Source organism: Diabrotica undecimpunctata, chromosome 9, assembly GCF_040954645.1.
Source record: "Diabrotica undecimpunctata isolate CICGRU chromosome 9, icDiaUnde3, whole genome shotgun sequence".
NCBI lineage: Eukaryota > Metazoa > Arthropoda > Insecta > Coleoptera > Chrysomelidae > Diabrotica > Diabrotica undecimpunctata.
Genome location: NC_092811.1, coordinates 103,187,630 through 103,200,333, shown reverse-complemented (window position 1 = coordinate 103,200,333; position 12,704 = coordinate 103,187,630). Strand labels below are relative to the sequence as shown.

At 34.8% G+C, this 12,704-nt stretch overlaps 1 protein-coding gene across 1 annotated transcript in view; it reads left to right on the top strand.

Moving 5' to 3' along the window:
* LOC140450357 (uncharacterized) overlaps positions 1 to 11,932 on the top strand; it is a 96,128-nt gene extending 84,196 nt beyond the window's left edge. The window contains exon 5 of the mRNA XM_072543948.1: positions 8,903 to 11,932. Coding sequence (XP_072400049.1) covers positions 8,903 to 11,662 — 2,760 coding nt within the window. The 3' untranslated portion in view covers positions 11,663 to 11,932. The remainder of the gene's footprint in view (positions 1 to 8,902) is intronic.
* Positions 11,933 to 12,704: the final 772 nt, after the last annotated feature.

The window sequence follows — 12,704 nt, the reverse complement described above, 5'->3', positions numbered from 1 at the left end:
CCGAACTAGAAGAACTGATACGAACTATATTACAGCGATAACTGATTTTCTTCCTCTGTAATTGTTTTATATTATTTAAAATAATTTCTCTAAGATATATAATATGCATATATAATCGTTTATCCATTGTATGTAGTACGTGAAATGATGGGGAACTCGTCCTCTCACGAAGTTTATAGAGATATGAGAAATGTTACATAAAAAAACAAGAATGTCGTTCACGACAATTTTGGTTCGCCACAACTCGTTATAAATTTTATTAGCCTTAAATAATTGGAGCATTATATAAATACATGTTATTATTCACATATTATGTAAAGGACGAAGTAAGAATGTTCGTGTTGTACAATAAAACGTTAACAATGATGTCCAATTAAATAACGAATAGGAGAAATTGTTATAATAAAATTTCTTTTATAAGGAAATGCTTTTACATGAATGTAGTCGTCCGTTGTTATGTCCTTTATTGTCATTACTGATGTGCTGACTTTTTTTACTATTTTTCGTCAATTTTAATTTTCGGAAAAAGTGTTATGGTTCTTTAGTTCTTCTTCATTTTTATTTTTCTTTCATTTTTCATTTTAATGTTGTTGATTTATTTAATTCTAAGTATGGGGTTTACATTTTTATTCAAATTTATCTTTATATTTGTCCTAAGTCTTTTTCGAATGTTTATTTTACTATTTTTAGTAAATGGTTTATATTCATAGCTTTATTTTGAGCTTATAGCTACTTATGCTGTATACGTCAAGCTACTTACATCGCACCATATACGCAATACTTTTTTACGCACATTTTTTAAAGCGGTTCTGAATATGTTTTCTTCTGATATGTTTAACTTAAATAATATTGTATTTCTATGGGATTAACCCCAAATTAAATGAAAATTACATTTTACAATTGTTTTTGACATTTTGATTTCCAATTAATAACATTACAGGTTAACATAATTTATTAATTATATATATATATATATATATATATATATATATATATATATATCATCACTTATAAAATAAAGATAAAAAGGGGTGTCAGGCAAGGTGATACCATGTCACCAAAGCTGTTCATTACCGTTCTTGAGTAAGCATTTAAAAGACTAACATGGCAACATATCGGATAATGAAAGGAAATCCATGATGGAGAAAGATTAAACCATCTACGTTTTGCGGACGATATCGTGCTTCTGTCAGATAATATGGGAGAGATCAAAGACATGCTCCAAGAACTGAATGACATACTACAAGAAACTGGGCTGGAGATAAATTTCGAGAAAACCAAAATGATGACCAATATGGTTCCCAGCGAAGAGATACAGATCAATAACAACAAGGTAGAATTAATCATTAAATACACATACTTGGGTCATGAAATTAGAATAACCAGAGACAACCAAACCTGCGAGCTAAATAGACGAATCACGTTGGGATGGGCGGCATATGGAAGGATGAGAGACATTTTTAAAACAAATAACCCAATTCACCTGAAAAGGAAGGCATTTAACCAATGCATCTTACCAGTCTTGACCTACGGAGTAGAGACCCTAACTTTAACGAAAGCTTCTGCCGAAAAACTGAGGGTAACACAAAGGCGAATGGAGAGATCAATGCTGGGCCTGAATTTGAAAGATCGCGTGAGAAATGAGGAGATACGCCGACGAACTGGCGTAGACGATATTATACTGCGAATCAATAAACAAAAGTGGAGGTGGGCTGGACATGTTGCTAGAATGGAAGACGGAAGATGGACAAAGAGATTATTGGAGTGGAGACCAAGAGCCGACAAGCGAAGTCGAGGCAGACCACCCACCCGATGGACCGACGATCTAAAGAGAATAGAAACAAACTGGATTGCAGCAGCTAAAGATAGAGAGAACTGGAGACGTTTGGAGGAGGCCTATATCCAACAATGGATGTGAAAATGGGGCTGGATGATGATGATGACGATGATATATCATCATTCTCAGCGTATTCTACCGATTGTGGTGCGGCCTCCCCTACATAGTTGTTCTTTATTTTTGTCCACGATTGTCTAATATTCGTTTTTCTGTGCCATGTTGTACCGGCTTATTTACTAATGTCATAGTTCTATCTTAAGTTTATTCTTAATTATTAATCTTTTTGATCTCTTGACGCCTCTTAGATACCACAGCGTAATTCTACTGGACCATCTATTTTCAGTTCTTCTTGCTAAATATCCCTCCGACTGCCATTTTAAAGATTTAATTCTGTGCTTTCCATTCTTTTTCAATCTCTCTTTGTTATGCATGGCTCTATTGACCTTTGAGTGACTTAGAGTTTCGCTATTATCCCTTTCTTTATTGTACAGGTTTCACAACCGTTTGTCATGATTGGTAGTATAAACTGATCGAATGTTTTTTTTTCTTCATGTGAAGTAAAGTCCTGGATTTAAATATAACTGCATTTTTACCAAAAGATGCCACTTTTATTCTTCTGTTGATTTCTGGGAGTAAGGACAGAATTCTTTCTGTCTAAGTTCTTGGTATCTGTATCTATAGAATAGGGAGGGTGAGTGAAGTTTCACAGCACTTAGGCCACAATTGACCCATTGTGCATCCTCTCAGGGAGCTGTCACCCTTAGCTCATTGTCCATCCTGCCATTTCTAGGAAGGTGGACAAGTCACCAGGAGATATCTCTCTTATGTGGGCAGGTGTGGGCCAGGACGCGCCGAACGCGTACTCTCGTATTAACGATAACTCTGGGCATTCACATAGGACATGCTCTACAGTTTCGTCTTCTCGTTCACACTTCCTACATAGAGGTGTGTCTGCTAGCCCCAGTGTGTGGAGGTGTTTGCTTAGTTAACAATGACCAGTTAAAAAACCAACTGCCAAACGTAGATTTTTCCTGGTCATTCCCAAGTACTTCTTTGGTGTTGACTCTTCAAGGTTACTTAGTGTTACCTTGGCAAGTTTACATCCTTTCCCTTCTTCCCATCTTTTTACGGTTTGCGCATGGGAGTGACATTTGACAATTTCCGCGATTGTTGTAGTTCAAAGAACAACAAAGTTCTTGGTATCTTTCTGTATTCACTGAAAAAGGAATAAAGATAAATATTATTACAACAAAAGTTATGTAAATAGGAGAAACAAAAGAAGAACTTAATATAGAAATTGAAGTAACAAAAATAGAACAAGTTAAAACTTTTACATACTTAGGAGTAATATTAGAAGAAACAGGATCTCTAGAAGCAGAAATCGATAGCAGTGTAGAGAAAACGTATATTGATTGATACTGTCATGTGATATCTCGTATGTCAATATATGTTCATTAATAACGATGATAAGTTGAAGTATCCTTTTGGTAGTCGCTTTGTTTGTTTTTTTTATATTAGTATAAGTGTTATACTTTTCCCTTTCATTTAACCTATCACACGTTCCAATCGGACTATTAACAACGAAGATATGATGTAATGCTGCTTTGGGGTTTTCGTTACAGACACACAGACAGAATATTAGGCAAATTATATACATATTGATTGTACCCCGCTGGATTCGACCACGCAGAGAATCCCCAAATTAACTAAAGGCAAATTTTAGCTAATAAAAACAATTTCTGTTTTGTCAAAGATGTTTTACCTGTACTAAAAAAAGAGATATATTAGCCGTATAAAATTCATAATGTCCAGGAAATAAATGAGAATGTAGTTTTGCGAACTAATGTAAACAAAATCCACGCTTCACTGGTGAAACCCATTTTTCTAATAAACCAACCTTCTGTTTACATGAAGCAATGAATCGGCAAAACTGCAAATATTGGATTATTGTGCATCTTCATTGGATGACTAAGACATACACTGGGCACTCTTAGACGGAAAAGATATCTTGATGTGTTACAAAATAAACTTATACTCACCCTTACAGATATTATTCCAAATTAAAATGATCGTAATTTACCAAATGGAAAGTATAGGTCGAAAGAAGCAATCATGGCTAAGAAATATAACAGATTGAAAGAACACCAATGGTCGCTAACCTCAACAAAGATGGTACATAGGAGGAGCATTAGGCTATAGTAACTGATATTTTTTTTTCTGAAATTTTTAGTTTGGTCACTACAATGTTACGCAGACGACGCAATATTGATAGCCCAAAATGAAGATAATCTTCAAAGACTGGTCCACAGATTTAACACAAGAACAAAAGAATTTAATATGGCAATATCATCTCAGAAAACTAAATCAATGTTAATTAGCAAAGAACCAACCAGATGTAAAATAGAAATTGATGGCATCAGTATTGAACAAGTAATGGAAATAAAATACCTTGGAATTACACTGTCCAGCTATGGAGACCTGAACAAAGAAGAGAGAGATCAAGGACAAAAAGCAAATAGACTGGCAGGATGCCTTAATAACACTATATGGCAAAACAGACACATTAAAACTGAAATGAAGTTAAGAACTTATAAAGCCAGTTTAAGACCAATAATGACATATGCCTCAGAAAGAAGACCCGACACAGCCACAACACAAAGGCTACTGGAAACGGCAGAGACGAGAATACTGAGAAGAATTACAGGAAATACGCTGAGAGATCGAAAGAAAAGTGAAGACATTAAAAGAAAATGTAAAGTACAGTGTATAAATGAATGGACACTAAATAGAAAAAAGAATGAAACAATCATATAAGCAGAATGGGGGAGACCCGTGTCGTCAAAATAAGAAGAGATAAGTCACCAATCGGCAGAAGAAGTATCGGACGATCGCGCAAAAGATGGTGTGACAACCTTCCATAGAGGTATTAATCCGCCACTGAACAAGCAGAATTGCTTATGAAGAATAAGAAGAAGAAGAATAAGTTTAGTCAAATTGGTCTACAAATTTATATGAAATTTTTGACATAATTTAATCTATCAGCAATTCAGGAATCACTTATCGTTTAGATTTCGTTTGAAAAATAATGATTCTATATTATAGTTCACCATTGAGGTATTTTGGTGTGTTCACCAAACACAATTCGTCATTATTTTTTCTCATTATTTGTACGTGAACCAAATTTTCTCTAAATGTCATATTTCTCCAGAGATACAATCTTTTCAGCTACTGTACCTACTTTTAGCCTATTTAGAATTTAAGAAATTAGTTACTTTAGATACACTTTTTATTATTTTACTATATTTGCTGATTCTGTTGATATTTTAAGTGACCAAGTGACCTTTTATAAGCTGTCAAAGTACTTTTAACAATATTTACATACTGTTCACGTATTTTTGCAGAATTTTAATTTGGCAAGAATCTGTTACTTTTATTGTCCTACGTTAAATACATTTCTATACATTTTTCTTCCAAAATACCTAAAAGAAATTTTCAACGCAATAAGATCAAATACCCATCGACTCTAATGTGCTACTATATATGCTAATAATATAGTTTTCTTCTACTCGTAATTTAGGAATGTTCACAAACTAAATGAAAGATTATATAAGCAACATTAACCCTAATCTCATGCGTGCTTTAATTAAAAAATTATAATAATCTCTAGAGTATTGCAAAAACTATTAATATTTATACCAGTATTGAACCAATTTCATAACAAACTACAAATAAATTCTAAATTAAATTGAATTTCATAATTGTTTATAATAGCTACGCTAAATAATTTTATTCCATTCCCACATGCATTGAGGCTATTTTCAATATGCATAAATGGTTCAGTTATACTTTTCTTAATACAAATATTTTAGTAGGAGTAAAAGGCGCCTCTAGTTAAATCTTGCCTGTGCTCCAGTTAAGGTAATGGTGAATCCCACTGCATCATTAAGTGTTAATATTAAGTGTTTGTTCGTTGTTAATAACGATACAAAATATAGAAAACTAGGTTTCAAAAAGCATTTGCATCTACAAGTCGTTCTTATGCTTGATTTTACTCACTAACACTATAACGAAATGCAAATAATAGTAGATTATACCACGAGTCCATAATGATACATCGCTATTATTTCCGATGAATATTTAGGAAACTAACTAAGCAATATTATTCCTAGAGAATAATAGTCATTAGAGCTAACGCACACTAAATAGGGGCTCCGGACACGACCACTGTCGGACTTTGGCCGCATCGAGTCTGACCTACAATGCGACCGGCGCTGCGGCCAGCAACATGGTGCTTCTACATTGGTCGCACCTCCGGCCAGGCTTTCTACATTCATTTTTCTTTTCAATTACGAGATGGATGTCACGGAGGTAGCTGTTGCTGTTTATATGTATAATTGTATAATAAAACGGAAGGAAAAACATATTGAGTAAATCCCATTTTTAAATATTCCTATAAGTACAATAAAAACTACAACTACAATTACAGTAAAAAAATTAACTGTATTGGTGTATGATTTGTAAGCAAAATTTTTGATTACATATTGAGTAAATGTCTATACTTGCTGCTCAAAGCCTACATACAAGAAAGTAGAAGAAGAAGAAGAAGAAGAGAATCGAAGACGAGAGATTGTACACGATACACTTCGCTGACGATCAAGTCATTCAAGCCGAAGACGAGACTGATATAGACTATATGCTTAGACAGCTGAAAGAGAAGTGCACCAAGTGGGGCCTTACAATTAATATAACAAAAACCGAGTATTTAGTTACAGGAGATAAATCAGAAAGCCTACTACAAATTGAACTAGTAACTACAAAATCAACTGAAACCTTCAAATACTTGGAAGACCAAATAACTTGAAAAGCAGGGAGTAATGAAGAAATACATTCTAGGATTGGCCAAGCAAGATCAGCCAATAGACAGCTACGTGGACTATTGTAAAATAATAAAATAACAAAAGAAAAATAGAAAAAGAATTTATAAAATAATAATAGAAACTATTGGGTGGTACGGCACCGAACTTTGGGAAATCAATCAAAGAAACAAATCAAAACTCAAGGCCATGGAAATGGACTATTGGTGGTAATGTTGCCGGTATACTAAATCTAGTAGTATGAGGAACGTAGACATTAGGATAACAACGGAAATTTACCTAGACGTAATAGATTCTATCGAAGCCAAAAGACTAAACTGGTATGGACACTGCAGAGAATGTCTGAAACCAGATAGCCAAAAAAGATAAAAACATGGACTTTGCCAACTAGAAGAATTCGAGGTAGATTAAGACGGCTATGTAGAGAAGATGTCGCCAGAGATTTAAAAACTGAAGATTGCTTCGACAAAAACCGCAGGAAATTAGCATGCGAGAAACGACGCCAGCTGTAGAAGACTTCTAGATTTAGCTATACGGCTCACACTCCTCATTAAAAATTCACTCATCTCAGATACCTACGGTATGAAAAAGATTGAACTCTGGTGGGACTCTTCCCATGTTATCGAGTCCCAGGTGACTTGGTACGTCGGTGCTTTCTGCATGATCTTATAGAGATGTTCATTTAGACCCAGCTCTTTTATGTTTTCTAGGAGGTTCTTCGGAATGACTCCAGTGGTAGAAAGAATAATAGGTATCGTCTGTGTACTTTCCATTCTCCATTGTCTCCTTATTTACATTCTCAGATCTCTGTACTTGGCGATCTTTTCGTTGTACTTAATACGCAAATTACCTAGCACGAGGTATGGTTTATTATGTGCTACAGTTTGGTCTGTGAGAATAGTGCGATCCGAGTATAGCTTGTAGTTGTTATTCTCAAGCATACTTTCAGGAACGTATTGATAATATGGGAGATGGTTTGTTTGTAGAAGTTTCAGTTTAAAAGCTACCTCTTGATGGAGGATCTTTCCTACTGAGTCATGCCGTTCCTTATATTCAGTTGTAGCAAATGCCTGGCAACCCCGGTAAGATGTTGGATGGTTTCTTGGGCTTGACGTCCATATAGGCATTTGTCGTTTTGGACCTGAGGTTCTTTTACAATATATTTCAGGTAATTTTTTGGTTGGTATAACAAGATTCTGAATGGCAAGTAATGAACCTTCTGTTTCAGGGAACATCTTTCCTGATGTCAACCAATAGTTAGGCGCTATATTGTCGACATAGTCTTGACTGACTTCATTTGAATGTCGCCCGTGCAGAGATTTACCCATCCAGATGCGCACTTTTTCGTTCTTAGTAAGATGGTTTATGCGCATTTCTTGTTCCCTCTGTTTTTATAATTGCTCGCTTATATCCATAAGTCCTCGTCCTCCTAAATACGTTCATTCGTTCTTTCTACTACACTTTGAGGATGGTATTTTTGTGCCTTTGTGGAGTCTGTTCGTACTTTTCTAAGTAGCTAAGCGCGGAAAATGCGTAGGTGTTTAATGCCTTCAACAAATTTTTACTATTAACATGTGAGCGGAGTAGCTGTTTTAGCCTTTATATGAACTCTGATGTTAGTTCGATTTTCATTTGTTTATGGTCAATTTTCCGCACTTTCTTTACTCCTAGATATTTATACATCTCATTTTCGCCCATAGCCTAGATGTTTTGGCCATTTTGCATATCGAATCCTCCAGGCTGAACCTTTTCCAAGACTATATTTAGTACACGACATTTGTCTAACCCAAAGTACATACTGATATCATTTAAGGAAGACTCACCTATCATTATTATTATTATTATTACCCTCTGTATATTGAATTATTATTGAATCCTAACGTCAATACGAGTTCAACTAAATAAAACTCAATTTGGATCGGCTCGCAATATGATTTTGATTTCCTCGCCATGATCTATGACGTTGGATTTTAAGCGACTATTTGCCAATGTAAATAAACAATTGAATTTTGTTTATTCTAATCAAAGATTTTAAGATGTCATCCCAAATTTTTCTCTTTTGAAAATTTGTGATACAACTTTTAAAGAAGTCATTATTAGAGTTTGTTTTATTCTTATTAACAAGTATAGCAAAATGTTGTATCGTTTTCTTAATGTTTCGCAAATTTATAATATTTATTTTATATTTTAGGCAAACAAGCCTCAACTGGAAGGATTACCTGATACAGGACCACTAAAAAAAGATGGCGTGGGAAGCTCACCTGTACCAACACATACCATTCCAGCACCGATCCTCGAGCAACCAAAACCACAAAACACATTACTTGTACCAATACCTAACCAACAAACTATAGTCCAACAACAGGAAGTACCGCAAGTACCATATGATCCATTTAGGGAACAACCTCAGCCAGTCAGTCCAGCTCCAACTCAGCAAGTTATTTATCACGATCAACCCAAAGTGCAAATTCAACATCAAATTGAACAGCAACCTCAACCGCAAATTGTATATGAGCAGCAAGAACCTCAGCCTGTTGCCCAACAAGAACAGTCTCAATATCAGCAAGTTGTATTTGAACAACCTCAGCTAAAACAAGAACTGGCACAACCAGCTCAACAACTTTATATCCAACATATTCCACAACCTGTAGAAAATGTCATATTTCCTCAACCAAGTCCTACTCCCCTTATATATCAAAGTCATCAACCAGAACAACAACAGGTATTAATAGAACAACCACAGCCAAATATAGTATTGTTGGATCAACAAAAACAAGAACAATTAGTTGCTGAAAAGTTGGTTAAAACTGATAATCAAGACAATGCCTTCTCTTATCAAGAATTTGGTTTAAAAATTAAGACAAAAAGACCTACTAAGTTAATAGAAAACACACAGCACCTAGTTAATGGTCAGGATGTACTAGACATAAATAGTGCTGTTACAAACTATGAGGAAGATAGTATTAAATCAACAACTGCTTACCCTACAGTTACTGAATACACTGTTACCGAACCAAGTCTTAAAGAACAGCCTATAGTAGTCGCTGATATTGATAATAAAATTGTATCATCTACACAAAGCATTCTTAAAGAACAGGAACATATTGTATCTACAACTGCTAGTAGTGTAGAGTCCGTTTCAACCACTTTTGAGTCCACTTCCCCTACTCCAACTATTGTAGTAACTCCAAGACCTGTGAGCACTACTTTCTTAGCACCCATCACTGCAGGAATTAGACTTGAAAGTACAGAACACGGGGAAGAGAAATATAAATTAAATAAGCAAAATGTACAAATCGAAGTACAAAAAACAGTTCCATATTATTTAGGCAAGTATGAATATCCCCTTTCACAAGAAGGATATTATGCAGCAAATAATTCTTTGACAGAACAAAATGTTAAAAATGATTTGGAGTTAGGAAAAACGCTTTTGTATTTCCCAGGTCAAGTACCAGCACCACAAAATCAAATATTGGAAGTTGACAATCACATTAATGTTCAACAATTACCAAATACCTTCATACATAATCAGTTCGCCGAATTAGACCAACAGTTTGCTCAAGGTTATCAACATCAAGTTTTCTTACAACAATTACCAACACAACAAAAGGAAATAACTAAAATTATTCACCAACCGTACGCTGTAAATGTTCCTTATGAAGTACGGGTACCGATAGTCAAGCAAGTTTCTGTACCTGTGACTGTTGAAAAGGTTATAGAAAAACCTGTACATATTACAAAAATTGTTGAAAAACCAGTACCGGTGCCGCAACCTTATCCTGTTGAAAAAATTGTAGACAGACCAATTCACATACCTGTACAAATTACAAAGTATGTTGACCGACCGTATCCAGTAGAAGTACGTGTCCCCTATCCCCAACCTTACCCAGTAGAAAAAGTTGTGCAAAAAATCGTTAAACAACCGTATCCTGTTGAAGTTCGAGTGCCAGTACCTGTAGAAAGAATAGTTGAAAAGAAAGTACATGTTCCTCACTATATTGAAAAGCCTGTTACAGTAGAAAAAATAGTAGAAAAGCCTGTAACTCAGTATGTTGATAGACCTTATCCCGTTCATATTCAAGTACCTGTCCCTACTCCAGTAGCAGTTCCTGTGGATCGTATAGTCGAAAAGAAAGTGCATGTTCCTCAATATATAGAAAAACCTGTACAAGTGGAAAAAATTGTTGAGAAACCAGTACCTCAGTATATCGACAGGCCATATCCTGTTGAAGTTAAAGTACCAGTACCACAACCTTACTATGTTAAGGTGGAAGTACCTAGACCTTATGCAGTGCAAGTCCCTGTCAAGTTCATAGAGAAACCTTACTATACTTTTCCATTGCAGAATGTTAACCAATGGAGTTATGGAGGAATAGCCCATAATTCCCAAATCAAATCGAACGTTAAAACACAGCTTCATCAAAGTTTAGCTTCTCATGTACAACAAAGTTTAAACTCAAAACTCCAGGCGATTAATTTAAATCAATTAAAGGATTCTCAAGTTCACTCTGGATATGCTAACATAAAAGATGCAAAACTCGAATCAGCTTATTCTAACTTAAAAGATTCTCAGATCCAGTCCAGCTATTCTAACGTGAAAGTTGTTGACCAAAGTACTTCTGACGGTTATCATTATCCCAATCCCTATGCTTACGCACCACAAAATAACTTTTATTTGCCACCTAAGAAGGAATTTGTAATAAGTAATGAATATCTACCTCCTGTTAACAACAATTGTGATCATCCCCAGGTTAAGGGAAACGATAATTATCTTGGATTGTTACCTCCAAAAATCGGACAGCATTTGGGTAGATATTTAAGAAAGTATAGAAGCGCCCGGTCTAACTTCGATGAAAAAAATATTAAGATGGAATACGGGTTTATGCCTCCTTTGGTACCTTCCTTAGAAATTGACGAATATGGACAACCTGTAGAGAAGGGAGAAAAGTAATGTCGTAGTAAGAGTGTTAATGTCTGTGAAAAAATGGTGATTGTTTTATTGAAAATATTTTGTTTGTTTATTTATTTTATAAAATAAGGTTAAAAGCTATTTATTTTGGTTAAAGATAAAACTGAGATTGCGTCTTTTGAAAAATGTATGTCAAAGGATTTCATAGATAATCTCTTATTTTAACGCTAGGTTCCTACCTTCCTTTTCAATGTAAATCTTCTATCACCAATTAATATTAATGGCTATATATAAGAGATTATTACATAAAGGGTTTATTATATATAACATTTAAAGTTTTTGAGAAAAGTGAAGTAAAGTTTTTAATTTAAAAATTTACAAATAACAAATTTACAGAAAGGAAAATATGAATTGTTTAACGTTTGTGGATCCTTCTTCTTCTTAGAGCGCCGTCCCCTACGGAGGATGGCAATCATACTGGCTATTTTTATTTTTGAACTTGCTGCTCTAAACAAATCAATTGATCTGTATTGATACCAATCACGTAGATTCTTCAACCGTGAGTTCTGCCTTCGGCCAACAGATCTTCTTCCTTAAATCTTTCCCTGTATTATGAGTCTCAAAATTTCATATTTTGGTCCCCTCATCACGTGGCGTATTCCAGTTTTCTGGTTTGTATAGTGGTGATTAGTTCTGTTTCTTTACCAACCCTCTCCAGTACTTCTTTATTTGTAATTCTATCAGTCCATGATATTTTTAATACTTTGCTGTATAACCAGAGTTCGAAAGCCTCGATTCTTTTTAAATTGCATTTTTTTAATGTCCAAGTCTCAGCTCCATATAATAATATTGAAAATATATACCAGCAAATGGTACTTAGTCTTATCTCCAAATTTAGATTTTTGCACGTTAGGAGTGGCTTCATTCGTATAAATGCTGATCTGGCAATTTCTATTCGCCTGTTTATTACTGCAGTATGATCATTGGTTTCATTGATCAAAGTTCCCACGTACTGATATTTTTCTACTTGTTCTATCACGTTACCATTGATTGTCAATAGGTGATGTATATTTTGAGGTCTTTT